We start from the raw sequence: 26,893 nt of genomic DNA, 5'->3' as shown, positions 1-26,893 counted from the left end.
TTTCTTCCCCCATGCCTGTGATATGTGGAATTTCCCAAGCCAGGGACTGAACCCGCACCATAGCAGCAATGGAGTTGCTGCAGTGACAATGCCGGATCCTTAATCCACTGCGCCACAAGGGAACTCCATGGAGGTCACTTTTGAAGCAAACACAGATAAAAGCAGTAGTGCTATAGTGAAGATGAGAGGATTAATTGAAAGTTTATATATTATTAATGTTTAAAATTTCCAATCTTCCTGCTCTCTCTCTGCCATGAAACAAATACAGGAAAATAAAGCAATTTTAACAGTGGTTCTCAACCAAAGGCTGTGTCTAGAGATACCAGGTAAGCAGTGGGATGCTGCCATGTAAAAGCTCTTTTATTCTCCTAAAAACTGTCTATCATGTACATACTTTTGACTATTCTGCTTTTTCAGTTATCAAAATGAGTTTCTAAACATTGAAATTATGAACCATTTCGGTTTTCTTTTTATACTGTATTTTACTATATATCATTAAAAAACAAAACTGTCAGAGTTCACACTGTGGCTCAGTGGAAACGAATCCAACTAGTATCCATGAGGATGCGGGTTTGATCCTTGGCCTCCATCAGTGGGTCAGGAATCTGGCGTTGTTGTGAGCTGTGGTGTAGGTCACAGACATGGCTTGGAACCCACGTTGCTGCGGCTGTGGTGTAGGCCTGCAGCTGTAGCTCTGATGTGACCCCTAGCCTGGGAACCTCCGTATGCCATGGGAGTGGCCCTAAAAAAGACAAAAGAAAAAAGTTTGACCGTAGCCTCTACTCTGGGATACACAGACATCAAAATAACACATTCTGTTTCTGTGCCCAGTCATTCCCATCAGATCAGACAAGTCAGTGAGTAAGGACCACCTAGAGGCTGGAATAAGAAGGAAGTCAGTCCTGGGTTGGCCAGGCTGGTCACTCCTCCCTTTAGTATTACCTTTTTTCTTTTTTCTTTTTTTTTTTTGTCTTTTTGCCATTTTTCTTGGGCCGCTCTCGCGGCATATGGAGGTTCCTAGGCTAGGGGTTGAATAGGAACTGTAGCCGCTGGCCTACGCCAGAGCCACAGCAACGCAGGATCCGAGCCGCGTCTGCAACCTACACCACAGCTCACGGCAACGCCGGATTGTTGACCCACTGGGCAAGGGCAGGGACCGAACCCGCAACCTCATGGTTCCTAGTTGGATTTGTTAACCACTGCGCCACGACGGGAACTCCCTACTTTTTTTTCTTTTTTAAAGAAATGTATATTCCTTTTATAAGAAAGGAAAGAAGGATGGGAGGATGGAAGGAAGAAAAAAGAAAGAAAGAAAATTTAACAGGGGAAAAAAAGCAACCTGTTTAGGAATAATATAGTAATGAGTGATCAAACTTTTCTAGGTTTTTCTTCCAATTATTACGTTATTTAATTCTATTTGTAAATAATTTCGTCCTCTCTTTTCTGACTAAAAATAAAAAAATTTTTACAAATCTGAACAAATAGATTAAATTTTCTCATTGGATAGAAGTAAATCTGTACTATCTAGTTTAATAGGAATTTATAAAAATTATAAATTGGAGTTCCCGTCGTGGCTCAGTAGTTAGTGAATCTGACTAGGAACCATGAGGTTGCAGGTTCAATCCCTGGCCTCGCTCAGTGGGGAAAGGATCCGGCGTTGCCATGATCTGTGGTGTAGGTTGCAGACTCGGCTCAGATCTGGCGTTGCTGTGGCTGTGATGTGGGCCAGCGGCTACAGCTCTGATTGGACTCCTAGCCTGGGAACCTCCATATGCCAAAGGTGCAGCCCTAGAAAAGACAACAACAACAAAACTACATAAATTAACCAAATAGGAAAAAGCTTAATTTGCTTTCCAAGATAATAGAAATTACTACAGCAGGGAATGTTTACTTTGCTTTTTAGCTAGCGTCATCTAATTGAGATATACACAAATTTACTTTCTATTTTTCCCTTTTCCAATTCTAAAAGCCACATTTTTCTGGATAGAATGATTTATTTATTTCCTTACTTAGTTTTGGCCGTGCATGTGGCATATGGAAGTTCCCGGGCCAGGGACTGAATCCAAACTGCAGCTGTGACCTACACCACAGCTGTGGCAGTGCCCAACACTTAACCCCCTAGGGATTGAACCCAAGCCTCAGCAGTGACCTGAGCTGCTGCAGAGACAATGCTGGATCCTTAACTGCTGCGTAACAGCAGGAACTCCCTGGATAGAACTTAAATGCCCCAAACCGGAGTTCCTGTCGTGGCGCAGTGGTTAACGAGTCCGACTAGGAACCATGAGGTTGCGGGTTCGGTCCCTGGCCTTGCTCAGTGGGTTAACGATCCGGCGTTGCCGTGAGCTGTGGTGTAGGTTGCAGACGCGGCTCGGATCCCGCGTTGCTGTGGCTCTGGCGTAGGCCGGTGGCTACAGCTCCGATTCAACCCCTAGCCTGGGAACCTCCATATGCCGTGGGAGCGGCCCAAGAAATAGCAACAACAACAACAACAACAAAAAAGACAAAAGACAAAAAAAAATAAAATAAAATAAATGCCCCAAACCTTTAACCAAGCAGTTATCAAGAAAATTAGGCGTACAATTTTATATATTCATCTTTGCAGTTTATAAACATATTTAAAATTTTCTTGTTAGTTTACTGATAATCCACAAATTATCTGGGTAAGATGCTGAGATTTGTTAAAAAGAATATGAAGAAAAGTAAAAACACAATACAAAGCAAAATACCATCACTGCGTAATTAAAACAGCTTCTGGATTTTCAAATGGCTGTCTTCATCATCAAATTTTGCTTATAGCTGACAGAGTAGCTCTGGATTAATAGAATTTCAGGGCTGTTATGCTATTATAACTAAAGCAAGGCAAAAATATAGCTTGAATTAAACTGAAAAAATGACCTGTTTCAAGTCTGCTATTTGTTCAGAATCTCTTGCTGAATCTGTTGCTGAAGATTCTTCATTTGTGCCAGGTGATGGTTGGGAAGATTTCTACAAAGAGCATAGAAATAAACTATGAAATAAATTCAATTTGAAGAGATAGGAAAAAACCAAAACTGAACACATTAAGCTATGTATCATATGTTTACCAAAAAATTACACATCAACATTTTAATTTTTATATCAAATATAGCATTTAATATAGCACATACTGTCTACAAATTTTCCATTGGTAATAATTGTATTTATTTACTTGGCTGTGCCCATGACATGGGGAAGTTCCAGGGCCAGAGATCAAAGCCACACCATAGCAGTAACAATGCTGAGTCGTCCTTAAACCTCTAGGACACCAGGAACTCCCATAGCTAATTAATTTAAAAATAAGTGATTTTTAAAATCTAAGCACTTGGAGTTCCCATTGTGGCTCAGCGTAAACGAATATCACTAGCATCCATGAAGATGCAGATTTCATCCCTGGCCTTGCTCAGTGGGTTAAGAATCTGGCGGGCGTTGCTGTGAGCTGTGGTGTAGGTTCCAGATGTGGCTCGGATCTGGCATTGCTGTGGCTGTGGCGTAGGCCAGCGGCTGCAGCTCTGATCTGACCCCTAGCCTGGGAAGCTCCATATGCTGCAGGTGAGGGCTTAAAAAAAAAAGACCCCCTAAAAAATCCAAGCACTAATCTGAGGTCATATGAAGAGCATAAAAGTAGATATTTATCTAGCAATTTCCATGTATTAAAAGAGCTTTATAGAGTATCTCATTTAATTCTCAACAATAAAACAGGTATTATCCTCATTATTTTGTATATCAGGGAATAAATTTAAAGAGGCAAACTAAGTTCCTCAAATTCAATTAGCTAGGAAACACTGAAGCTTTAGACAGTCTGACACCAGAGCTCATATTCTAAAACCTTAATATGATACTTTAAAGAGCAGGATAATGAGAATTACTCTTGACCTCTTGTTTAAAAATTTTAAAAATTTCTTACCAAATTTTCAATCAAAGAGTCCTTTTCAGCCAGCTGGTTTTGTAAAAGTTCCTGATTACTTTTTAATTCTTCTATCTCTTCTCGCAACCTACCAATTTCTTCCGGTTGAATGCCATTCATTTGAGACCCATCATTGTAAGAACCTTGAGGCTGATTGTCTTTTCCTATTACACAGGCATAAAATTTGAAAAGCCAGCATGAAACTTAAGTTTTTCATTTTTTTCAATGGAAGATTCAAGTATAAAATAAATATATAATTTCTTTAATTATTACCTTGACAACACTTTTGTAAGCACATTTTACCTTTGCAAAATAACGTACTGATACAAATAATGAACCAATATTTTCAGGGTTCTGGGAGGAAAAACAGCATAGCCTTAAGACTAAACTGCATGGTTTAGTGATCTAAGATGAAGAATTACAGTAGTTTCAATTCCAATTGTCAACTAATATAAGAGAAAATAAAACCCCTTTAAAAATTCTTCACAAAGGAATAGTTTTCTATATGGACTAAAATAACTGAAAAATTATTTTCGTGAAGAAAGTAAAAAATTTTGTCTTCTGAAAATTTTAGTCACTTCATAAAAGTAAAATAAACTGTATTTCCAAGCAGCTAGCATTCTAATCATAACCACTTTAGAATGAGACTACTTACAAGCATTTGCAGTCTTATGTGCCAGGCACTGAACAAGAGTTATATATACATAAAATGTCATTTAATTCTCAGATGTCACAGGTGCTGTTATAAGCTCTATTTTGCAGGTAAGAAAATGCAAAGGTTAGACCAGTCATTCTCAACTGGCTATACGTTAGAATCACTTGGGGAAGCTTGTAATAACTACTGATGCCTAAATCCAAGCTTAACTAATTAAGTCAGAAACTTCAGTGGCGTCTCAGTATTGGCATTAAAAGATAAAAATCTCAGGGGATCTTAAAGGATAGATAGCTATGGTTGAGAATCAATGGATCAGATAATCAAACACATGCCAAAGAGCCTGGACTTCAAACTCTTACTTACAAGTTTGTCACAATGATTAACTAAAGGTTAGAGAAAGACTAGTCCACAAGAATTATCCGTCTGACTTTTTGTCCAACTCTTGGGAACATTACAATAGTAATGGCCAGCTATGCTTACCTAGCTGAACTTTAAGAAGATTATACTGATCCTTGTGTTGCTGAATCTGAGATACTTGCTGTGTGACTGCTGTCTGGAGCTGTTCGTTTTGACATTTTAACGTGGAAATCTGCTGCTTTAATTCCTCAAGTTGTAGATCCTAGGAAGCAAAACAATTCAAGTGCTTTCAGTTGATACTAATTACCATTGAGGGGATGAACAAATTAAAAATCAGAGATTATTTTGGGTGAGGATGTTCAAGCACTCAGCATATCCAAAATCATTCAATAATTAAGCAGTAACTTTTTTTTTTTTTTTTTGGTCTCTTCTAGGGCCGTACTCGCGGCATGTGGAGGTTCCCAGGCTAGGGGTCTAATCAGAGCTATAGCTGCCGGCCTACACCACAGCCACAGCAATGAGGGATCCGAGCCACATCTATGACCTACACCACAGTTCACGGCAATGCCGGATCCTTAACCCACTGAGCAAGGCCAGAGATTGAACCGGCAACCTCATGGTTCCTAGTTGGATTCATTAACCACTGTGCCACGACGGTTATTCCAAGCAGTAACATATTAATACATGCACCAAGGCCAATTAACATGCAGCAGAACTATAAGATTTTGAGGCCCCATTATATAATGCAGCCTACAATCTCACTGTAATTACCAGTTTAGGGGTGGGGAGTGGGGTCAATTTTAAAAACTCCATTTTATGGACCATCAAATTAAGAAATTTATACCAAATTATCTAAGAAGCTTAGTATATGTACGTAAAAGAATGCGTCTACATTGCTTTTAACATTAAAAGACAATCCTGTTAACAGAACATTTAGAATTCTGAAAAAAGAGCTTTCACCTCTCACCACCTGAATGTAATTCGCTGGAATTAGATCTATTTATTTTCTTCTAATTTTTTTCCAATCCAAAATTTTTAAACTTGTCATAATCAGTCCATATATCATTTTGAAACCTTTAATATGCTTACTATTCAATAATAATTTCCCCATACTAATCAGTAGATGCAATTTAACTTATATTCAAAAGCAACGAGGTTCCTCTCCATTTTTCTAAATGATAAATATCATTACAATAAATGTCTTAGTCCATATAACTGTTTTTTGGAATTTTGGAGAATTTCCTTAGGATGAATTTTCAAATGTAATTCAAAGTTTATATAAACATTTTATAGCTCTTGATGCTTGCTGCCTGCCAAGTGGCATTTTAAATGGTGGGAATATTTAAAATTAACATTTGTAAAGAAGAGTCATTACAATACTTGTGTAAAATCATTCTTTTCTTCTTCCGAACCAACCATATTTGTCAGCTCCAAGCTCCAGCTATAATATCACATGCCAAGTATTTATTTCCCATTGCTCTCAAGATTACACTTTACCACCTGGAAATGACTACATATTTGTACTAAGATAGATGAAAAATCCTAATAACCATGGGTAGCATAGTGAGTCAAATTTGGAGCATTCAAAGATGATTCTAATTTACTATCTTGCTTATAAAACTGAAAAGCTTAGACTGAATGCTAAATATACCACTAGCATATTTTTATTCTTAGAATTTTAATCAGAACAGTATAGACTGTGGGAAAGAGAAAAACACACAGGTAGCTCTCACTGAAAGGGCTCTACTCACAAGCTCCTACCTGCCGCCTGCCTTAAGCTATGCACAAGCTGTAGGATGGAGGGCCCTTCAGGAAATGAGCAGCACCTGCCCCACAGGAAATGCCCCCCCCCAACCCCGTGTATTGTTTTCGTGACGATGGATTTTAACACCAATAATCTCATTTTTCAGATAGTACCGCAGCACTTTCTAGGATTCCATTCCAAAAAAAGTATATACTACAATGAGGAATTACATGAGAGAAGAAAGCCAAGAAACACATTTTGAAGGAATGCAGGGGAAGATTTAAGGTGCTCGGCACCATGCAAGTGTGGCATTCACTGGTAGCCTGCAAAGAAAATTTCAATTGATGAATTTGAAAATGCAGATTCTGGAGTTCCCGTTGTGGCTCAGTGGGTTGTGAACCTGACTAGTATCCATGAGGATTGCAGGTGCAATCCCTGGCCTTGCTCAGTGGGTTAAGGATCTGGCGTTGCTACAAGCTGGGGCTCAGGTCACAGACATGGCTCAGATTTGGCGTTGCTGTGGCTGTGGCGTAGGCCAGTAGCTGCAGATTTGATTCAACCCCTAGCCAGGGAACTTCTATGTGCCACAGGTGTGGCCCTAAAAAAGAAAGAAGAAAAAAAAAAAAGGAAAGAAAATGTAGTTTCAACCTAACTCATCATTATCCACCCTGGTAAGTCAGCTCCCTTTCATTCTGTAAGGTTTTTTTTTTTTTTTTGTCTTTTCTAGGGCCGCATCCATGGCACATGGAGGTTCCCAGGCCAGGGATCCAGTAGGACCTGTAGCTGCTGGCCTACACCAGAGCCATAGCAACGTGGGATCCAAGTTGCATCTGCGACCTACACCACAGCTCACGGCAACACCGGATCCTTAACCCACTGAGCAAGGCCAGGGACCGAACCCGCAACCTCATGGTTCCTAGTCGGATTCGCCAATCACTGAGCCATGACGGGAACGCCTCATTCTGTAAGGTTCTACATCTGGCTCAATACCATCTATTCAGTTGTGCAAGACAGAGATCTAAGTAAGGATCACATCTGACCCTTTCTGTTCCACCATACCCACAGCCAACCACTAACAAGTCCTGCCAGTTTTATCTTCTTTAGTTTCCACATTTCTCAGGTCTGCCCCCTTTACACCGTAGAGTATGAGCTAGAGTCCCAGTAACACACATGTATTTGAATTCTGTTCCACCAATCTCTGAGTAACCCTTGACAAGTTTAAACACTCTAAGTCTCAGATTTCTCATTTATTCTGAACTAAAGATATCAACTACTTCCTAGGGATGCTGTGAAAAGTAAATGAGTTAGTGTTTAAATGTGCTTGGCAAGCACCTGGAACACAGTAAACAAAAAAGCAGCAGTCACCGACCTTACTCATAGTTACCCTTTCAGGACTCAGCTTCTCTGTCTGCTCTAAGCTGCTGCTCCCACCTAGCTAAATTAGGTGCCTCTGAGTGCTTTGACTGTCTTTATCACCAGATGAAATAACGGTATAGCACGTGCGACACAGTAATGTGTAGGTTTCTCTCCTGATGAGACCGTAACATGGGAACACGTCTGATCCATGTCCTTGTCTACAACATCCCACACTCTGCTTAGCACATATTAAGCTCTTCGTTTGTTGAATACTTAAATGTTTTTTGAATTATTTAGGAAAATGATCAGCTTTACTTTCTGTATCTTCTTGCATTTGGAAATGCCAGGAGAGGAGTTCCCATCATGACTCAGTGGTTAATTACCCTGATTAGGAACCATGAGGTTGAGGGTTCGATCCCTGGCCTCACTCAGTGGGCAGAGGATCCGGCATTGCCGGGAGCTGTGGTGTAGGTTGCAGATGTGGCTCGGATCCCATGTTGTTGTGGCTGTGGTGTAGGCCAGCAGCTGTAGCTCCGATTTGCCCCCTAGCCTGGGAACCTCTGTATGCTCTGCGTGTGGCCCTAAAAAGATAAAAAATAAAAAATAGGAGTTCCCGTCGTGGCGCAGTGGTTAACGAGTCCGACTAGGAACCATGAGGTTGCGGGTTCGGTCCCTGCCCTTGCTCAGTGGGTTAATGATCTGGCGTTGCCGTGAGCTGTGGTGTAGGTTGCAGACGCAGCTCGGATCCCACGTTGCTGTGGCTCTGGTGTAGGCCGGTGGCTACAGTTCTGATTCAACCCCTAGCCTGGGAACCTCCATATGCCGCGGGAGCGGCCCAAGAAATAGCAACAACAACAACAACAAAAGACAAAAGACAAAAAATAAATAAATAAATAAAATAAAATTTAAAAATTAAAAAAAAAAAAAAAAGGAAATGCCAGGAGAAATTCTTCCCTAAAGCAGAAAAGTATCTATCATTTATCAGTACGTACTTGCTCTCGAATCATATTTTTGTAGTGAGTCACAATACTGTCATGCTGTTCTAATGTTTTTTTCACTTCTTCTTCTTTTTTATCTTCTTCACTGGACTTATGGATAGCTTTAGTTATCACACCTGCAAAAAAGTCTTATTTACAATGCTATTTTATTTAAGACTTATGAAGACTTAAGATCAGAATTATTAAGACTTAAGATCAGACTTAATTAAGACTTAAGATCAGTATGGCCTATCTGTATGACAGATAAGAAAGCATCTTTTCAACCCACACCACAGCAGGGACTCAAGCCACTGCAGGGACAACAGTGGATCCTTAACCTGCTGCATCATAAGGGGACTTCCCCAAAAATCCTTAAATGGGCTACAGACCAAGAGCTTGGAAAAAAGTACTTTTAGGCTTACCACATAATCTGTACGTGTCCATAATATACATATATAATATAATCCTAGGACCCCCATAATGAATAGCAAGATAAACTTTGTTGTCTTACCTTCAAGTTCTTTTACAAGCTTTGTAAACTCATGATCAAATATCATGTATTCTGGACTGGGGAAGTTTGGCTGGGGTTTCTGAGATGCTCTGGAATAAAACTCATGTTTGCTAATAAATCCTAGTTTCTCTATGAAATTCTCTTTGCCAATCCTCTTCTCTATTAGTTGTTTTAGTTTCTCTCTACAGAGATAAACATATTGAGATGCTTAAATTAAAAAAAAGTCATAACAAAACATAAGAGCTTGGTCTACATTATACTTTGGCAGAGAAAATTCATCTCTTTTTTTTTTCTTTTTTGGCTGCCCCATGGCATATGGTGTTCCCAGGACAGCCATCAGATCCGAGCCACAGTTTTCACCTATGCCGCAACTGCAGCAACACCGGATCCTTTAACATACTGTGCTGGGCCTAGGATCCAACCTGTGTCCTTATGCTGCAGAGACACTGCCAATCCTGCTGCACCACAGTGGAAACTCCTATTATCATCTCTGGATGACATTAGCAAGTCATTTTACTCCTGCATGTTCCCCTTACTTACTTTGTGTAGCTCTCAAGTGAGTTATCATTGAAGTAAATTGAAATGCCCAACAGAAGAGCACATAAGCCTTGGACCAACTGCTCTTCCTCTCCAAGATTTTCTGCAATCTGTCCTGTAAGCTGAAATCTTTGTTAAGAAAACTAATAGTTCATTATATCTAGAGTATTATGTTTTACCATTCATGCAAGAGTTTCTACAAGAAATTCTATACATAGTCCAAGCAAGCATAAAACAATAGTACACACATGCATGCACACACACACACACACACACACACACACAGCTTTAGCAAGCATTATTAACATCCTAATGGTTGGAAAAGTTACAACATAGAGAGAATTCAAATATTTGTGGCATGGAGCTACCTCTATTTGAAAGGAAGAAATGGAAAAGATAATAAATACTTACATGTATCTTACTAACACATAAAGGATACAAATGGAACATTGGCTGAATTGTGAAGAAAATGCGTTACTGCAATGGGGCAGTTGCTTAGCCATGTACAAAGCAACATTAGTAATCCAACTCTTGTCTGTATTTTGCTTCCCTGCAATAAACAAGTTGGCAGAAATCTCATTTATTTTTTTCAAACTCAACATTGCCCTAGACCCCTCCCTCCTCATCTGCATAAAAATATATTTACTATCTTATAAAAGATGTGTCAGGAATTCAGACTTTAAAAACTGAACAAGAGAATGCACTCTTGTGTCCTCTACGGGCTGCACTTTGCAAAATAAACAGAGTAGAAATTAGGAGTTCCTGTCGTGGCGCAGTGGTTAACGAATCCGACTAGGAACCATGAGGTTGCGGGTTCAGTCCCTGCCCTTGCTCAGTGGGTTAACGATCCGGCGTTGCCGTGAGCTGTGGTGTGGGTTGCAGACGCGGCTCGGATCCCGCGTTGCTGTGGCTCTGGTGTAGACTGGCGGCTACAGCTCCGACTCGACCCCTAGCCTGGGAACCTCCACATGCCGTGGGAGCGGCCCAAGAAATAGCAAAAATAAGTAAATAAATAAAATAAAATAAAAATCATGTGAATTAAAAAAAAAAAAGAAATTAGACTTGACCCATGTTCGTAAGCTTATATCAGGTTATCTAAAATGCTATTAGTGGGAAAACCCAATTTACTCAGCAAGAAAGATACAATGCTTAAAAACATTTATCAATCCTAAAACACCTTACAATAACATAAATTTGCTGGCAAATTTATGATGTTTCAGCCAAAATTTTGAAAATAACTTTCTGATAAAAGGACAAATTCTACTACCTTCAAAAAACATCAAGAAAAATACAAAGAAATAATCTAGAGTTCTCTTGTGGCTCAGAAGGTTAAGGATCTGGTATGGTCACTGCTGTGGCTTGGGTTGTGGGGAAAAAAAAAATCTCATGAATTATTCAGTTAATCCACTAGGGAATATATTTCTCTAGCAAGAAAATAAACCATGTTACAAACTCCCTGAAAAATGCCAAATAATGAGAAATTATAAACATAATGAAGGAGAAAAAGATTTATTTAAATTAGCTAAGTGCCTCAAGCCACTAAATATACTGCTGTCAAGTATAGTTAAACAATACTGAAACTTGCATATCCATCAAAATCACAGTTTCCTAAATTTTAGTATAACACACACATTTCTTATATGGGATATTCCCTCAACTAACAATGTTGCCAATGACAACACTGTATTACATAATCCGTATTTTTTGTTTAAGAAGAACAAAACTTGCTTAAAACAAAAAAATGGAAAATAGCTTAGTAAAGTATCATTTTGGGAATAATTTCAGAAAATAGCCAAAATACAGTTATTCAAAGGTCTAGACAAGGAATGGATTTAAAGTAACCATTACTCTGTTTTGAAAAATTTCTATCACCCAGCAAGACTGTTCTAATTTCATGAACCTTGATATCAATATCTTGGCCTTTTCTTTAATCTTTTTTTCAAGTATATTTAATATTTAATTAAACAAATTCAAATTAGACCTCTTCAAAAGATTTGCCAAGTAAGCATTACTTAGCATGAATTTAGTTTTTACATAAGGCATTATTTTTACTTTTCTCTTGGCTTTATGCCATTATTGTGTCCACAACATATCTTCATATTACCCTAGGAAATTGAAAACTTAAAAATAGTTGTTCTGAACTGACTGTGTTCCATAGAAATCTTACAACTAATTACTAAAATTATAAATGCAAATGTTTTGTTGATTTCTCCTGGTTTTGTACAAAAAGTTTACTTCTGAAATACCATTTGCAGGTACCAAATATGCCAACATTGTATATATAAGGGAATCCAATCAAATCACTGGCTAATGTCTGAGTAAACAAAAATGGAATTTGATTCAATTTTGAAAGTATGTCCTTTGGGGTCTAACTGAAGGTTAAGAAGAACAAAGTCAAACATAACTAGTTAGAACCAGTTAAAAGATAGAATAGAACACCTTCTTTATCAAGGCAACAAAAGAAGATAAAGTACTCAGAAAAGAGACTAATCAAAATGGTATAGGAGTCCCCATTGTGGCTCTGTGGGTTTAGAACCTGACTAGTATCCATGAGGATGGGGGCTCAATCCCTGGCTTTGCTCGGTGGTTGAAGGATCTGGTGTTACCATGACCTGTGGTGTAGGTCGAAGATGAGGGTTGGATCCTGTGTTGCTGTGGCTGTAGCACAGGCCGGCAGCTACAGCTCCAATTTGACCTCTAGCCTGGAAACTTCCATATGCCATGGGTGCGGCCCTTAAAAAAAAACAAAAACAAAAACAAAAAAGCGTGTACAAAACCTAAACAAGGAACATTTAAAAACACTTCTAAAGAGCACAAAAGTAGACAGAAATCAATAGAAAGATACAAGTGTCCTTAGAGAGGAAAACGTAAGATCATGAAGATATTAATTCTACACTGATTTATAAAATTAAAATTTGATCCAAATAAAAATACCAAAAAGTTTTCTTTTTTTTCCTGGAACTAAACAACCTGGTTTTCAACTTCATATGGAAAAACAGACAAGCAAGAATAACTAGGGGGGAGTTCCTTCTGCGGCTTAGCAGTAATGAACCCAATTAGTATTCATGAGGACTTGGGTTTGATCCCTGGCCTTGCTCAATGGATTAAAGGATCTGGAAGAAGAAAAAAAAAGAATAACTAGGGAAACTGTAAAAACAATGCAGGAGAGCAAGGAGATCACACTAATTAATGGAAATCAAGGGATAGACTGGAAAGTCCAGAAATGATCCCGGTACAAATGGGAACTCTGTATATGAAAAGGACAGCATATCTGTGCGCAGTTACAGATAGACTTAAAAAATGTGGGGACAACTAGATAGCAGTTTAAAAGATCAGAGGATCCATAGCTCACTCAGTTCAGAGAAAAATGGAACAAAGGGTTAAATGCAAAAATGAAACCAGAAGGTATGAGATGAAAATACTGGCAAATTCCTTAAAATCTTGCAGTGGGGAAGGCCTAAGTATGACCTAAAATGCAGAAGCGATAAAAGAAAAGTCTGATACCATAGCAAAACAAAATAAGATCTAAAACAAAACACGAAGATCATATCAGGAAAAATATATTTGTAACTTATCACAGACAAGGGTTAATTTCCTTAATGTGAGTTCCTATAAACAAGAAATAATTAACAACCCAACAAGAAAAATGGCCAGATGATATTATCTAGGAATGGGGAGTTCATGAAAAAAACTTCAAATAATGCATAAACATATAGAAAGCTACTCAGCCTTCAGTAAGAAAAATGTAAACTAAAACTCATGAAATAAGAATTTTTCACCTATCAACAGACTGGCAAAAGTACAAAGTTTGACAACCAGCTGTTGGTGAGGTTGTCAGGAAACAGATAATCTAGTTCACTGCAACCTTATTTCACTTTGCAAGTCGAAGTGCAAAATGGTATTACATGGAAAAATACAACAAAACAAAAACAAGGTGCAGTACAGGCAATATATATAACCAAAACACTTCAAGACGTCGAAAAAAACCTGAGTAATAGGAGGTGGGGAACTAGAACAGAGATGGGGTGAAGGTTTCTTATACCATTTTGATTTCTAAACCACTGGAGTTCTCTTGTGGTACAGTGGGTTAAGGATCCTGAGTTGCCACTGCAAGTGGCTAGGGTTGACTGTAGCGAGGGTTCAATCCAACCATTAATTAAATGGTTAATACATGGTTTATTTTGTTTTATTCTATTCAATGTGGAAGTTCTTGGTGATAAGGCAAATTCAACAAAATCCTGACCAAGCTGCTCTATCCTTCCAAAAAGTAAAATTAGAAATTGGGCAACGAGGAGTTCCCGTCTCGGCACAGTGGTTAATGAATCCGACTAGGAGCCATGAGGTTTTGGGTTTGATCCCTGGTTAAGGATCCGGCACTGCCGTGGGCTGTGGTGTAGGTCACAGACATGGCTCGGATCTGGCATTGCTGTGGCTCTGGTGTAGGCCTACCGCTACAGCTCTGATTAGACCCCTAGCCTGGGAACCTCCATACACCATGGGTGCGGCCCTAAAAAAGACAAAAAGACAAAAAAGAAGAAAAAAGAAATTGGGCAATGGAAGCAATCAAAACATTCTATTTCAGTGCTCTCTGATTTTCTGATGGATTCCTTACAAAATAAATACTTAGAATAGCCACATCTCACTGTATGATTAAGACTATTCATTTTACCTTACAGTAAAGTATGTATGGTCACAGATTTAAGAAAAAAAAAAAAAAAAAAGAAGCAACTATTTCTCCCCATGCCCCTACAGTTTGTGAACCACTGACAAGATCTGGAAGACAAATGAACAGTGAAATTATAATTTCAGAGCATTCTGAGGGTTTCGTTATTAGAAACCACAGATTTTACGGGATGGAAAAAAACCAGAAAATAAATGAAGCTTAACCATGTTATCTCTAACATAAGCTTTTTTTTTTTTCCTTCTTCTTCTTTTGTGGCCAGGCCTGCAGCATGTGGAAGTTCCTGGGCCAGGGATAGAACCTGCAATACAGCAGTGACCTACCTGAGCCACAGCAGTAACAACGCCAGATCCTTAATCCGCTGAGCCACCAGAAAATTCCTAGCAAGCTATTATGTTGCCCCATTATATTTTCTAAACAAAAATCCCTCATATTCTTTGTAGATTTCAAGTTTAGTACGTCTTCATTGTTCATTTTAAAAACAGGAAACACTAACATTTGAAACTTCTGGTGTCTAGGTATTAAAATGATGTTCTAGGAGAAATGGGGTTAAGATGGTGGAGTAGAAGGACTAGAGCTCACCTTCTCATAAAAACAAAAAAATTACAACCAACTGCTGAACAATGTTCAACAAAACAGACTGGAAAGCTATCAAAAACAAAGACAAAGAGGAGGCCACATCGAGATGGGAGGAGGGGCAATTACGCAATATAAACAACCTCATACCTGGCAGGTAGGCCTAGGCTGTAAAGTAACTATATCACAGAGGCTTACCCACAGGAGTGAGAGTTCTGAGCCCCATGTCAGGTCCCCATGCCTGGGGATCTGGCACTGGGAGAAGGAGCCCCCAGAGCATTTGGCATTGAGAGCCAGTGGAGCTTGTGCGCAGGGGCTCCACGGGACTGGGGGAAACAGAAATTCCATTCTCAAAAGGCACACACAGACTTTCACATGCACTGCAAAAATCCTCAACAAAGTACTAGCAAACTGAATCCAGCAATACATTAAGAGGATGATACAACATGATCAAGTGGGATTTATCTGAGGGATGCAAAGGCTTTTCAATATCTGCAAATCAATCAGTGTGATACACCACAATAACAAACTGAAAAATAAAAACCATATAATCTTCTCAATAGATACAGAAAACGCTTCTGACAAAATCCAACAACCATTGCTGATAAAAACCCTCCAGAAAGTGGGCATGGAAACTACCTCAACATCAATCAGAGAAGAAAAAGAAATAAAAGGAATCCAAATTGGAAAGGAAGAAGTAAAACTGTCACTGTTTGCAGATGACATGGTACCATACCTAGAAAATCCTAAGGATGCTACCAAAAAACTGTTAGAGATCATCAATGAATTTGGTAAAGTTGCAGGATACAGAATTAATATACAGAAATGAACTGCATTTCTATATACTAACAAAGATCACAGAGAGAAATTAGAGAAATGATTCCATTTACCATCAATTTAAAAAGAATAAAATACCTAGGAATAAACCTACCTAAAGAGACAAAAGATCTGTACTCTGGAGTTCCTGTCATGCCTCAGTGGTAACAAACCTGATTAGGATCCATGAGGACACGGGTTTGATCCCTGGCCTCGCTCAGTGGGTTAAAGGATCCAGAGCTGCTGTGAGTTGAGGTGTAGGTTGCAGACGTGGCTCAGATCCCATGTTGCTATTGCTGTGGTGTAGGTTGGCAGCTCCAGCTCCGATTCGACCCCTAGCCTGGAAACTTCAATATGCTATGAGTGTGGCCCTAAAAAGACAGAAAAAGAAAAAGAAAAAGACCTACACTCTGAACACAATAAGACAGTGATGAAAGAAATCAAAGATGACACAAACAGATGGAAAGATACAGGATGCTCCTGGACTAGAAAAATAAATATTGTCAAAATGACTGTACTACCAAAGGCAATCTACAGATTTAATGCAACCCCTATCAAATCACCAAGGACATTTTTCACAGAACTTGAACAAAATATTTTAAAGTTTGTTTGGAAGCACAAAAGACCCAGAACAGCCAAAGACATCCTGAAAGAGAAAAATGGAGCTGGAGGAATCAGGCTCCCTGACTTCAGACTATATTACAAAGAAACAATCATCAAAACTGTATGGTACTGGCACAAAGACAGAAATATAGATCAGTGGAACAGGATAGAAAGCCCAGAATTAAACCCACCGCACCTATGGTCAACTAATCTATGACAAAAGAGGCAAGAATATACAATGGATGAGTTCCCATTGTGGCTCAGTGGTTAACAAATCCAACTAGGAACCATGAGGTTGCAGGTTCGATCCCTGGCCTTGCTCAGTGGGTTAAGGATCCAGCATTGCCATGAGCTGTGGTGTAGATTGCAGACACGGCTCAGATCTCACATTGCTGTGGCTGTGGTGTAGGCTGGAGGCTACAGCTCTGATTAGACTCCTAGCCTGGGAACCTCCACATGCTGCGGGAGCGGCCCTAGGAAAGGCAAAAAGACCCCCCCCCAAAAAAAAAACCCCAAAAAAAGAATATACAATGGAGAGAAGACAGTCCCCTCAATAAGTGGTGCTGGGAAAACTGGACAGCCACATATAAAAGAATGAAATTAGAACACTTCCTCACACCATAAACAAAAATAAACTCAAAATGGATTAAAGACCTAGATATAAGTTCAGATACTATAAAACTCTTAGAGGAAAACATAGGCTGAACACTCGATGACATAAACCACAGCAATATCATCTCAGATCCACCTCCTAGAGTAATAACAATAAAACCAAAAATAAACAAATCAGACCTAATTAAACTTAAAAAGTTTTGGCATAACAAAGGAAACCCTAAACAAAACAAAAAGACAACCCACAGAATGGAAGAAAATATTTGCAACTGAAGCAACCGACAAAGGATTAGTCTCCAAAATACACAAACGCCTCCTGAAGCTCAATACCAAAATAACAAACAACACCATCAAAAAATGGGCAGGAGATCTAAACAGACAGTTCTCCAAAGAAGACATACAGATGGCAAAAAAACCAACAACAAAACATGCAACGTCACTAATAATTAGAGAAATGCAAATCAAAACCACTATGAGGTACAACCATACACCAGCCAGAATGGCCATCAGCAAGAAGTCTACAAACAGTACATGCTAGAGAGGGTGTGGAGAAAAGGGAACCCTCATACACTGTTGGTAGGAATGGAAATTGGTGCAACCACTGTGGAAAACAGTGTAGAGAGTCCTCAAAAAACTAAAAACAGAATTACCATTTGATCTAGCAGTCCCACTCTTAGGCATCTATCCAGAGAAAACCATGACTCAAAAAGATACATGTACACCAATGTTCACTGCAGCACTATGTACAATAGCCAAGACATGGAAGCAACCTAAATGTCCATTGATAGAGAAGCGGATAAAGAGGATGTGGTTTATACACACAATGGAATATCACTCAGCCATAAAAAGGAATGAAATAATGGCATTTGCAGCAACATGGATAGATCTGACAATTATGCTAAATGAAGTTAGTCAGACAGTGAGACACAAATGTCATATGCCATCACTTATATGGACAATCTAAAAAAAAGGACACAGTGAACTTATTTGCAGAACAGAAACTGACTCACAGACTTGAAAAACTTACGATTATTAAAGGAGACAGGTTGGTGGCAGGGAGGGATGGGCTGGGGGTTTGGGATAGAAATGTTGTAAAATTAGGTTGTGATGATGGTTGTACAACTATAAATATAATAAAATTCACTGAAAAAAACCCGATGTTCTAGATTATTGTGATCAGATTTGCTTTCTAGTGGTAACCTCTGGGAACAGAGAATAAAAAAGGGGCATGATGGCAGAGCCTCCTTGCCTGCCTGCTTGCATCTCTCACAAGCGTCCTATCTTAATAAATCTATTTTTTGTCTATCAAAAAAAGTGGGGGCATGATGAAACTTTTTGGGATTATGAATACTACATTGTACATCTTGTTTTAGGGGTGCCTATAGATGTATATCGAACATCAAAAATCAGACTGAACACTTAAAGTCTGGTGCATTTTACTGTATATAAATTACACCTTCAAAAATTTCCCTTTGAAGTGATTGACGTGTATACTTTTAAATTACTTTACCCAATACCCAAAATTCTAAAGACTAGGGCATTCCCACTGTGGCTAAGCAGGTTATGAATCTGACAAGTATCCATGAGGATGCGGGTTTGATCCCCGGCCTCACTCAGTGGGTCAAGGATCCAGTATTGCTGTGAGCTGTGGTGTAGGTCACAGATGTGGCTCAGATATGGCATTGCTGTGGCTGTGGGGTAGACCAGCAACTGCAGCTCCAATTCGACCCCTATCTTGGGAATTTACATATGCCACAGGTATAGCCCTAAAAAGCAACAAAAAAAACTATAGGCTAAACCTGTCAAATAAGTCCGTATGTGAGCTACTAACGAGTGTTAAATCATGCTCATACACAAAGATACAATTCCTAATGGGACCTCAGTTATTACTACCCACACTGCATAATTAATACATGCCCCAATTATAGATATTAAGGCACATGCCTTTTTTTTGTCAAATACTCCACTAAACAAATCAAAACCAAACACAAATCACAGTCGTCTCCCATGTGCATCAAAAAGTAATCCCCAATGGCAGTGTAGCAATGGTTACATCCTGAATAACTCAAAGTATTTAATTTAAACTCTTTTAAATTACAAAATTATACTTACTGTTTTGTATTACCTAAGTTATTGAAAAATATACCAATCATCTCATCCTTTCATGTACTGATTACAGACAAAATTCCTTATCCTATATTTTACTACCTTTGAAATGATTTCACTGGAAATAAAGAAGCAAGCTTGGGTGAAAAAACACATAAAAACCACCAAAAAGCCAAAACCCAGGAGTTCCAGAAAGTGCAAGCATCCCCAGAGGAAGCCGGAGTATAGCTTTAGATTCTCATTCCCACAGTCCTTAGTAACACCACTTCAATACCCCACGGAGAAAAACCGGAGAGTCACTCACAGTAGAGATAAACTTGCTGACAATGTAAAGGTGTGAGTAGAATATAACTTCAAACAAGCAGTTAAAAAAAAAACAATCAGCAAAATCCAAGACAAAGAAAAAGGCTTGCTGTAAGAGGAAAATGCCTAAGCCCAAACAAGTAATACATACCCGTCGGTCGATCTTATCACCCTGCAAATTATACATTAAAAATTATTCATAATATTACTGCTTTAAAAAATGTCAATCTAGAAAAATTCCTCAAATACACCTCTCTAGAAACTCAAGCCAATAATTTGGGACTATCTTGTTATATAATAATGTAACCACATCTTAGAGGAGAAATAATAATTTTATAGCACTATGGTTACTTAGAGGAGGAAGATACCACTATCTTGAGGATTCTCACTATGTATTAGTTGTAACTGCAATGTTAAGGCGAAGTCTGTGGGGTGATGGTGGTCAGGCAGTTAATCATTATTTGGCTTAAGAAAAGATCTTTTCCACACACAGCAACATGAGAATGATAAGTATTAAGTAAGGATATGAATTTTTGGGTAGTCTGAAAAAAATTGCTAAGAGATAAAAGATAAAGATAACATAAGCTTTCAGTCAAAGTAAGTTGACTCTAGGCAACAAAAGGTAGTTAGTTATCAGCTCCCTTTTCACTACAGTTAATTTTTAAGTTCTCATTGGTAACTTCCTATGCGTGGCACTGACGTTTCTTTAAAAGCTCTCAATAAAATAATTCAATGAGCATGGCAAAATTAAGACGGACTCAGTATATTACTATGGGGACACGATAGGATAATACCAGTGAATAGAGCAATTTTAGACTCATGTACATTTTTACTCTCCCTGAGTAACTCTGAATATTGATGACTTAATAGTTTTGCTAGAGCATGAACTTGAACTGTTTAACAGCAGGGCGACACATGTGGGCAAATCATCTTATAAGAGTAAGGGGCATTCCTAAATGCCTCAGCATCCACATTTCAGTGAAGCTTCACTGTTTTCGTGAGGAGCCTAAAGGAATGCAAACATTTTTAATTATGTTTACATCTTTCTAGGTAAATTATATGCCTTGGGCTTTTGAGGACTGGAGAGCTCACAAATATCAAGGGGCATACCTGTTTAACTATTTACGCAATGGATCAGTATTCTCTTTGTTTTCTGAAAGGAATTACTGCTTTGGGAAGAGAAAGAGTGAGGTACACAGACATGAACCACTCTATTCTATTCCCTCTCATAAACTGACCTGAGTTTAACTATTGAGTGGCAAGAGAAAATGACAGGCAAGACTGGTGTGGATAATACAAAAAGAAAACAAATCCCAAAAAACCACCTTTCTGTCCAGAACAGGTATTTTCATCATGATGCAGCCTAATTCACTATTTGGCAAAACCATTCTTAAGAGACTATTTATTGCCTTCTTCTCATTGTCTTTCTGGTGACAATGAGTTACTGTACAGTCCTTGCCTCTTTCCTTTTTCATCTGCATCTACTAAGAACACCCTTAAATCCTTGCATCACTGACATCAAAATGAAACTTTAGAAGGCTGGCTACTTTACCTGTGAAAGGATGTTGGTGCACTGTTGCAATAAAGAAACAGGAGGGTTGCCGATACTCGTAGCAAGTTGAACCCTGAGCAACTGTTCTTTCTGGGTAGCGTTTTCTTGCAACGCATGGGCAAGGGCCACAGCAGCACACCAGTTTGAAAGCGAATCAGTAGAAAATAAACCTCCACATAACAACTGACCAGCTGAGACTGAAATACCTGTTGCTACAAAGATGGCAGGCAAATAATAATGTAAAAATTAATTATGTTGTTTTCTACACACAAAAATAGTATGAAATATTACTTAAAATTTTGTTAATTAGTAGTATTAAGTAACACTTTCAAAAATTTGTTTTTGCAAAACAAAATGGAAGATGACAAAAGAATACTTTGGAAGAAAAGTAGCAGAACAAAGAAGTATTAGAACATGTTAGGCATCAAATTGATGATGGTAATATTCCAGAAAATTATTACCTTAATTACAAACTACATCTCTAAAGTGAATTCAAGGTAAAGCCATATTTTAAACATTCTATTACATTTTAACATTGTACATTTAAACATCTACTACACATTTACGACATGTTTTACCATTAAAAGCTTGAGACATTTACTTACTTTTTAAAACAAAAATCAGAATTAAGTTATTTACCATCAATGGTGGAAGGTAAAAGTGTTGACACAATTTCTCCTTGTCCTTTTTGGTTTTTATATAAGAAACACTGGAAACAATAGAGAACAGCACAGCGCAATACAAACGGCTGCCTTTCATTAACCATGGACATGAGAAGTACTACAATAGCCGGTCTGTTGCATTTAAAAAGAAAAGAACAAAAAGAAACATTGCAATCTAGGTACACAAATCAATAACTAGTTATCTCTGTTGACTGAAAAACCACAGCCAGGTTGCTGTGGCTCTGGCGTAGGCCAGTGGCTACAGCTCTGATTAGACTCCTAGCCTGGCAACCTTCATATGCTACAGAAGCGGCCCTAGAAAAGAAAAGAAAAGAAAAACACAAAAAAACCATACCCAGAACACCAGCAAGTTAACTACTTTAATCTCCACTTCACAGAAAAGGTAACTGCAGCTGAGAGAAATGATCTTTTTGCTTAAGGCACATAGCCAGGAAGTGACATCTGGGCCCAAAACACAAGTTCCAAAGACCACAAACTCTTAAAATACTGTATTTATCTTGTCAGATAATTTCTTGTTTCAAAACACGTAAGGAGGAGTTCCCGTCATGGCTCAGTGGTTAACGAATCCGACTAGGAATCATGAGGATGCCGGTTTGATCTCTGGCCTCACTCAGTGGGTTAAGGATCCTCGTTGCCGTGAGCTGTGGTGTAGATCGCAGATGCGGGTTGGATCCCGTGTTGCTGCATCTCTGGCGTAGGCCGGTGGCTACAGCTCCAATTAGACCCCTAGCTTGGGAACCTCCATATGCTGCAGGTGAGGCCCTAGATAAGGTAAGAAGACAAAAAAAAAAAAGATGTGTATATGAGATATACTAAAAACCCAAAGTAGTTTTTACTTCCCCTGTGGGATCTCAGTATTTCCCTTTTCCTACCTTGGTGGATTTGAAGGTGCATTTACAGAAGCAAAGTAGTCCTGGTTTACTTGGCAGCCTCGAATAACTTCTGATACAGTATTAATGGTCTGTAATAGGTGGGGGGATAGAGGAGAAAATTTAGAGAAAGTCAGTCAAGGGAAAAAAACCTGTTTTCAAAAGAAGAGACTGTTATATTCTCCTGCTTTTAAATGCTAAAACATCGACACTAAAAAAAAAAAAAAGTGACAGCATTACAATCTTGTAAGACTTTGAGATAATATTTTAATACATTAAATGCAGACCTCCAACTAAAAATATTTGACCATATGTATTTAAAAATCTCAAAAAAAAAACAAACCTCAATAAACCCAAAATGAATACTATTCTTTAAGAGATGGAATCTATTTCTATAAAATAAGAAAAGGATGCTTAAAAATAAAATCAGAGAAGACCTAAAAGAAAAAAGGGAGTTCCCATTGTGGCTCAGCAGTAATGAACCCGACTAGGATCCATGAGGACATGGGTTCGATCCCTAGCTTCCCTCAGTGGGTTTAGGATTCGGCATTGCATGAACTGTGGTGTAAGTTGCACACATGGCTTGGATCCTGCATTGCTGTGGCTGTAGCAAAGGCTGGCAGCTGCTGTTCTGATTTGACCCCTAGCCAGGGAACTTCCATATGCTGAGGGCGCGGCACTAAAAAAGCAAAAAAAAAAAAATCAATTTAAGGATGAAGTTCAAAAAACCTCCAAGAAAACAGAATAAAAAGACATCCTAGGGCGTTCCCTGGCACAACAGGCTGGGCAGTGTCTCTGCATTGCCAAGGCTGCAGGTTTGACCCCTGGGCTGGCACAGTGGGTCAGATCCGGCATTGCTGCAGCTGCAGCATAGGCTACAATGGTGGCTTGGATGTGATCCTGGCCAAGGAACTCCATATGCCTCGGGGCAGACAAAAAAAAAAGACATACTGGGTCCAGAAAGTCTGACAATCTACTAATAGAGTTGCAGAAACAGAGCAGAAAAGAGGGTTTTGTCAAGGAATACATAAGACATCCTCAGAACTGAAGTATTTATGTCTCTGGTTTGAAAGGGCCCAATGAGCACTAAAAATGATTGGGGTTGGGGGTAAGGTCTATAGTAGAGCTAAGCATGGGTAAATTTCAGAAAACTAGAAACAAAGAAAGAATCCTGAAGAGAAAAACCAGGTTCCATAAAAAGGACTGGGATTCAGAATGGCTTCAGACTTCTTAACAGCAATACTGGAATAATGCTCTGAAAGCTGAGCATTCATGATTTCCAATTCTGAACTCCATAAAGAATCAGAGATTAGATTAATTGTGAAGGTGGAAGAATGACACGAAAGAGCTAAAAACATTATCTTGGCATTTACCTCCCTTTAGGAAGTGAGGTAAAATAAGATAATGAACCAAAGAGTGGGAAAATAAGACATGGAATCCAGATAACCAAGGAATCCCCAAGTCAGAGGTGTGTGGCAGGAGCAGAGGATAACCGGCCCCGATTGGAAGGAGGACGGAGGACTTCCAATGGGGAACAAGCATGGGATATGTTAATTTGCACAGATACACAGAAAATCAGTGAAATGAAAAACCTCAGGAAAGAAAAGGGGATACTGAGGAAGGAAAAGGGGATACTGAGGAAAAAAAGACACAGGGCTCTATTTGGCTTAGCAGGAAACAGTACTGAAATAGTCATAAAACTATAAATCCTGATTATTGATTTAAATAGTTACTGGGTGACAGGAAGAAGTCAAGTGGGAGGGTTATACTGGAGGGAGTCAGGAGTCTGAAGAAAGTTGTTTTTGTTATAAAACTTTCACTATTACCTGTGTTTTTAGTGTGCGTGTGTTAATTTGAGGGAAAAAAAATAAACTAAACCTTTCTTTTCCTTAAATTAACTTCTTTTTCTTAATAGGGAGGAAACAGAAAATGCCATACATCAAGGAAAAAGAATTTATTATTCTATGAATAAGTAAGACTCAAGTCTTACTTGACTAAGTTACACTGTTCTCAAAATTAAAACCATAAATCACACTACGCATTCTTGCTGAATACAATAAAATTAATGAGAAATCTTCTAAGCTTTAACATTGTTTATGCACCATTAGACTTGAGGAATGAATACACCTTTTGGAAGTCATACTGTTATCACTATGCTAAGTATATTTTAGAGGATCAGGAAGGAATTTAACATACAAGAAGGGAAACAATTACTGTTTTTCCTTCAACTAAGAGCTAATTCCTCCTAGCCATTTCAACTTCCTTGGAGTAGCCTCTGCCTTCCATTGATTTACCTCGGTCAGGATATCAGCAGGAACTCCAGTAGCCATTAAGATAGTGCAAAGCTGCTGCAGTAAGCCACATTGGAACATAGCTTTTTGGCAGCTACTGGTAGCACCGGGAGGGTTGTTAGGAGATACCAGTACACGAACAAGCTGTGAAAAAAAAAAAAAAAGAACACAAATTGGTCTTTTAAAAATGTAAAAAGTCTTCAGATAATTGATCTATGTGAACAGAAAATCTCGGTGAAGGATTCCCTCACCTTCTCAGCCAGACCTAGGAGCGCTTTCCTCCAGGCTCTCATAGCCATATGTTACAGTACTTCTCACTTTATGCTATTTGCTTAAGTTTACCTCCTTCAGGTGACTGTCAACTCCCAAAGAACGGAAACTGCCTCAGTCTTTTTTGTATTCCAAACAAGTGCAGTACTTGTAACATAGTCCATATTCAACGAATGAATGAGTAAGTAACAGGATGGTATGTTTCTTATGGAAGTGAGAATGAACAACCTAATCATAAAGCAGGTCTGAAAACAGAATGGCCTCAAGTGTGATAAAACTCCCCGTAAACTGGAAATATTTAAAGAGAGGCTAAAATGAATGAACAACTAGAGACATGACTGAAGATTTGTGCGTTAGGCAAGGGGCTGACCTCGATGACTGTTAATGTTAATTAAATTCCTAAGATTCTATAACGCTAGGATTAGTTTGATCTTGAACAAGAAATTTCAGAGACATGAAAAATATCATCCCAGGAGTTCCTGTTGTGGCACAGTGGAAACAAATCCAACTAAGAACCAAGAGGTTGCAGGTTTGATCCCTGGCCTCGCTCAGGGGGCTAAGGATCCGGTGTTGCCGTGAGCTGTGCGGTAGGTCGCCGACGGGGCTCAGATCTGGCGTTGCTGCAGCTGTGGCGCAGGCCTGCAGCTACAGCTCCAATTTGACCCCTAGCCTGGGAACCTCCATATGCCTCGGGTGTGGCCCTAAAAAGATGCACCAAAAAAAAACAAAAAACAAAAAACAAAAAACAAGTCATCCCCAGAAAGTGTTCAGTAGTTACATCTTCAAAATAATTATATATATATTTTACATTTTAAAACTAGAGTTATATATACATATCTATGTGTACAAAATCTTACATATCAAGATCAAATGATATATTTACAGTATACTTTATTAATCACAAAGTGCGATACAAATGTTACCCATTGTTTTATAGTACATATACAGAAGTAATCGATAATATAACAGAGGAGACTAAAACCAATTTTATTGCTATGGGTAGTACATATCATAGATGATCACTTCACTAAGAAAGGGGACTTTTTTGTGGGGGAGATAAAATATGAAAAATAAAATGGGTATAGAAAGTGCTATTTTAACTGTCGGTAAATAAAAAGGTGTCCAGCAATCACTAGATTTTGTGAAGAAAAAAAACCAAAAACAAAACAGGAGTTCCCGTCGTGGCGCAGTGGTTAACGAATCCTACTAGGAACCATGAGGTTGCGGGTTCGGTCCCTGCCCTTGCTCAGTGGGTTAACGATCTGGCATTGCCGTGAGCTGTGGTGTAGGTTGCAGACGTGGCTTGAATCCCGCGTTGCTGTGGCTCTGGCGTAGGCCGGTGGCTACAGCTCTGATTCGACCCCTAGCCTGGGAACCTCCATATGCCGAGGGAGCGGCCCAAGAAATGGCAAAAAGGCAAAAAGGCAAAACAAAACAAAACAAAACAAAAAAACAACAAAAAAACCAAAAAA

General features: G+C 38.8%; 1 protein-coding gene across 4 annotated transcripts in view; it reads right to left on the bottom strand.

The window, feature by feature from the left end:
- Positions 1–26,893, bottom strand: part of USO1 (USO1 vesicle transport factor) — an 88,987-nt gene that overhangs the window by 5,156 nt on the left and 56,938 nt on the right. For 2 of the 4 annotated variants that reach the window (XM_047799350.1, XM_047799351.1), the window contains 12 exons: positions 25,155–25,295; positions 22,864–22,952; positions 21,948–22,102; positions 21,309–21,520; positions 19,908–19,928; positions 10,499–10,609; positions 10,063–10,181; positions 9,523–9,704; positions 9,027–9,148; positions 5,058–5,196; positions 3,923–4,086; positions 2,896–2,985 (listed from right to left, as the gene is read on the bottom strand). In XM_047799350.1, the coding sequence (XP_047655306.1) occupies positions 2,896–2,985; positions 3,923–4,086; positions 5,058–5,196; positions 9,027–9,148; positions 9,523–9,704; positions 10,063–10,181; positions 10,499–10,609; positions 19,908–19,928; positions 21,309–21,520; positions 21,948–22,102; positions 22,864–22,952; positions 25,155–25,295 (1,545 nt within the window). The remainder of the gene's footprint in view (positions 1–2,895; positions 2,986–3,922; positions 4,087–5,057; positions 5,197–9,026; positions 9,149–9,522; positions 9,705–10,062; positions 10,182–10,498; positions 10,610–19,907; positions 19,929–21,308; positions 21,521–21,947; positions 22,103–22,863; positions 22,953–25,154; positions 25,296–26,893) is intronic. The other 2 variants (XM_047799353.1, XM_047799352.1) reach the window with 1 other exon arrangement.

This window comes from Phacochoerus africanus, chromosome 10 (assembly GCF_016906955.1).
Source record: "Phacochoerus africanus isolate WHEZ1 chromosome 10, ROS_Pafr_v1, whole genome shotgun sequence".
Classification (NCBI taxonomy): domain Eukaryota; kingdom Metazoa; phylum Chordata; class Mammalia; order Artiodactyla; family Suidae; genus Phacochoerus; species Phacochoerus africanus.
Note: the sequence above shows the minus strand (reverse complement) of the source record. Positions and strands in the feature narration are given on the sequence as shown.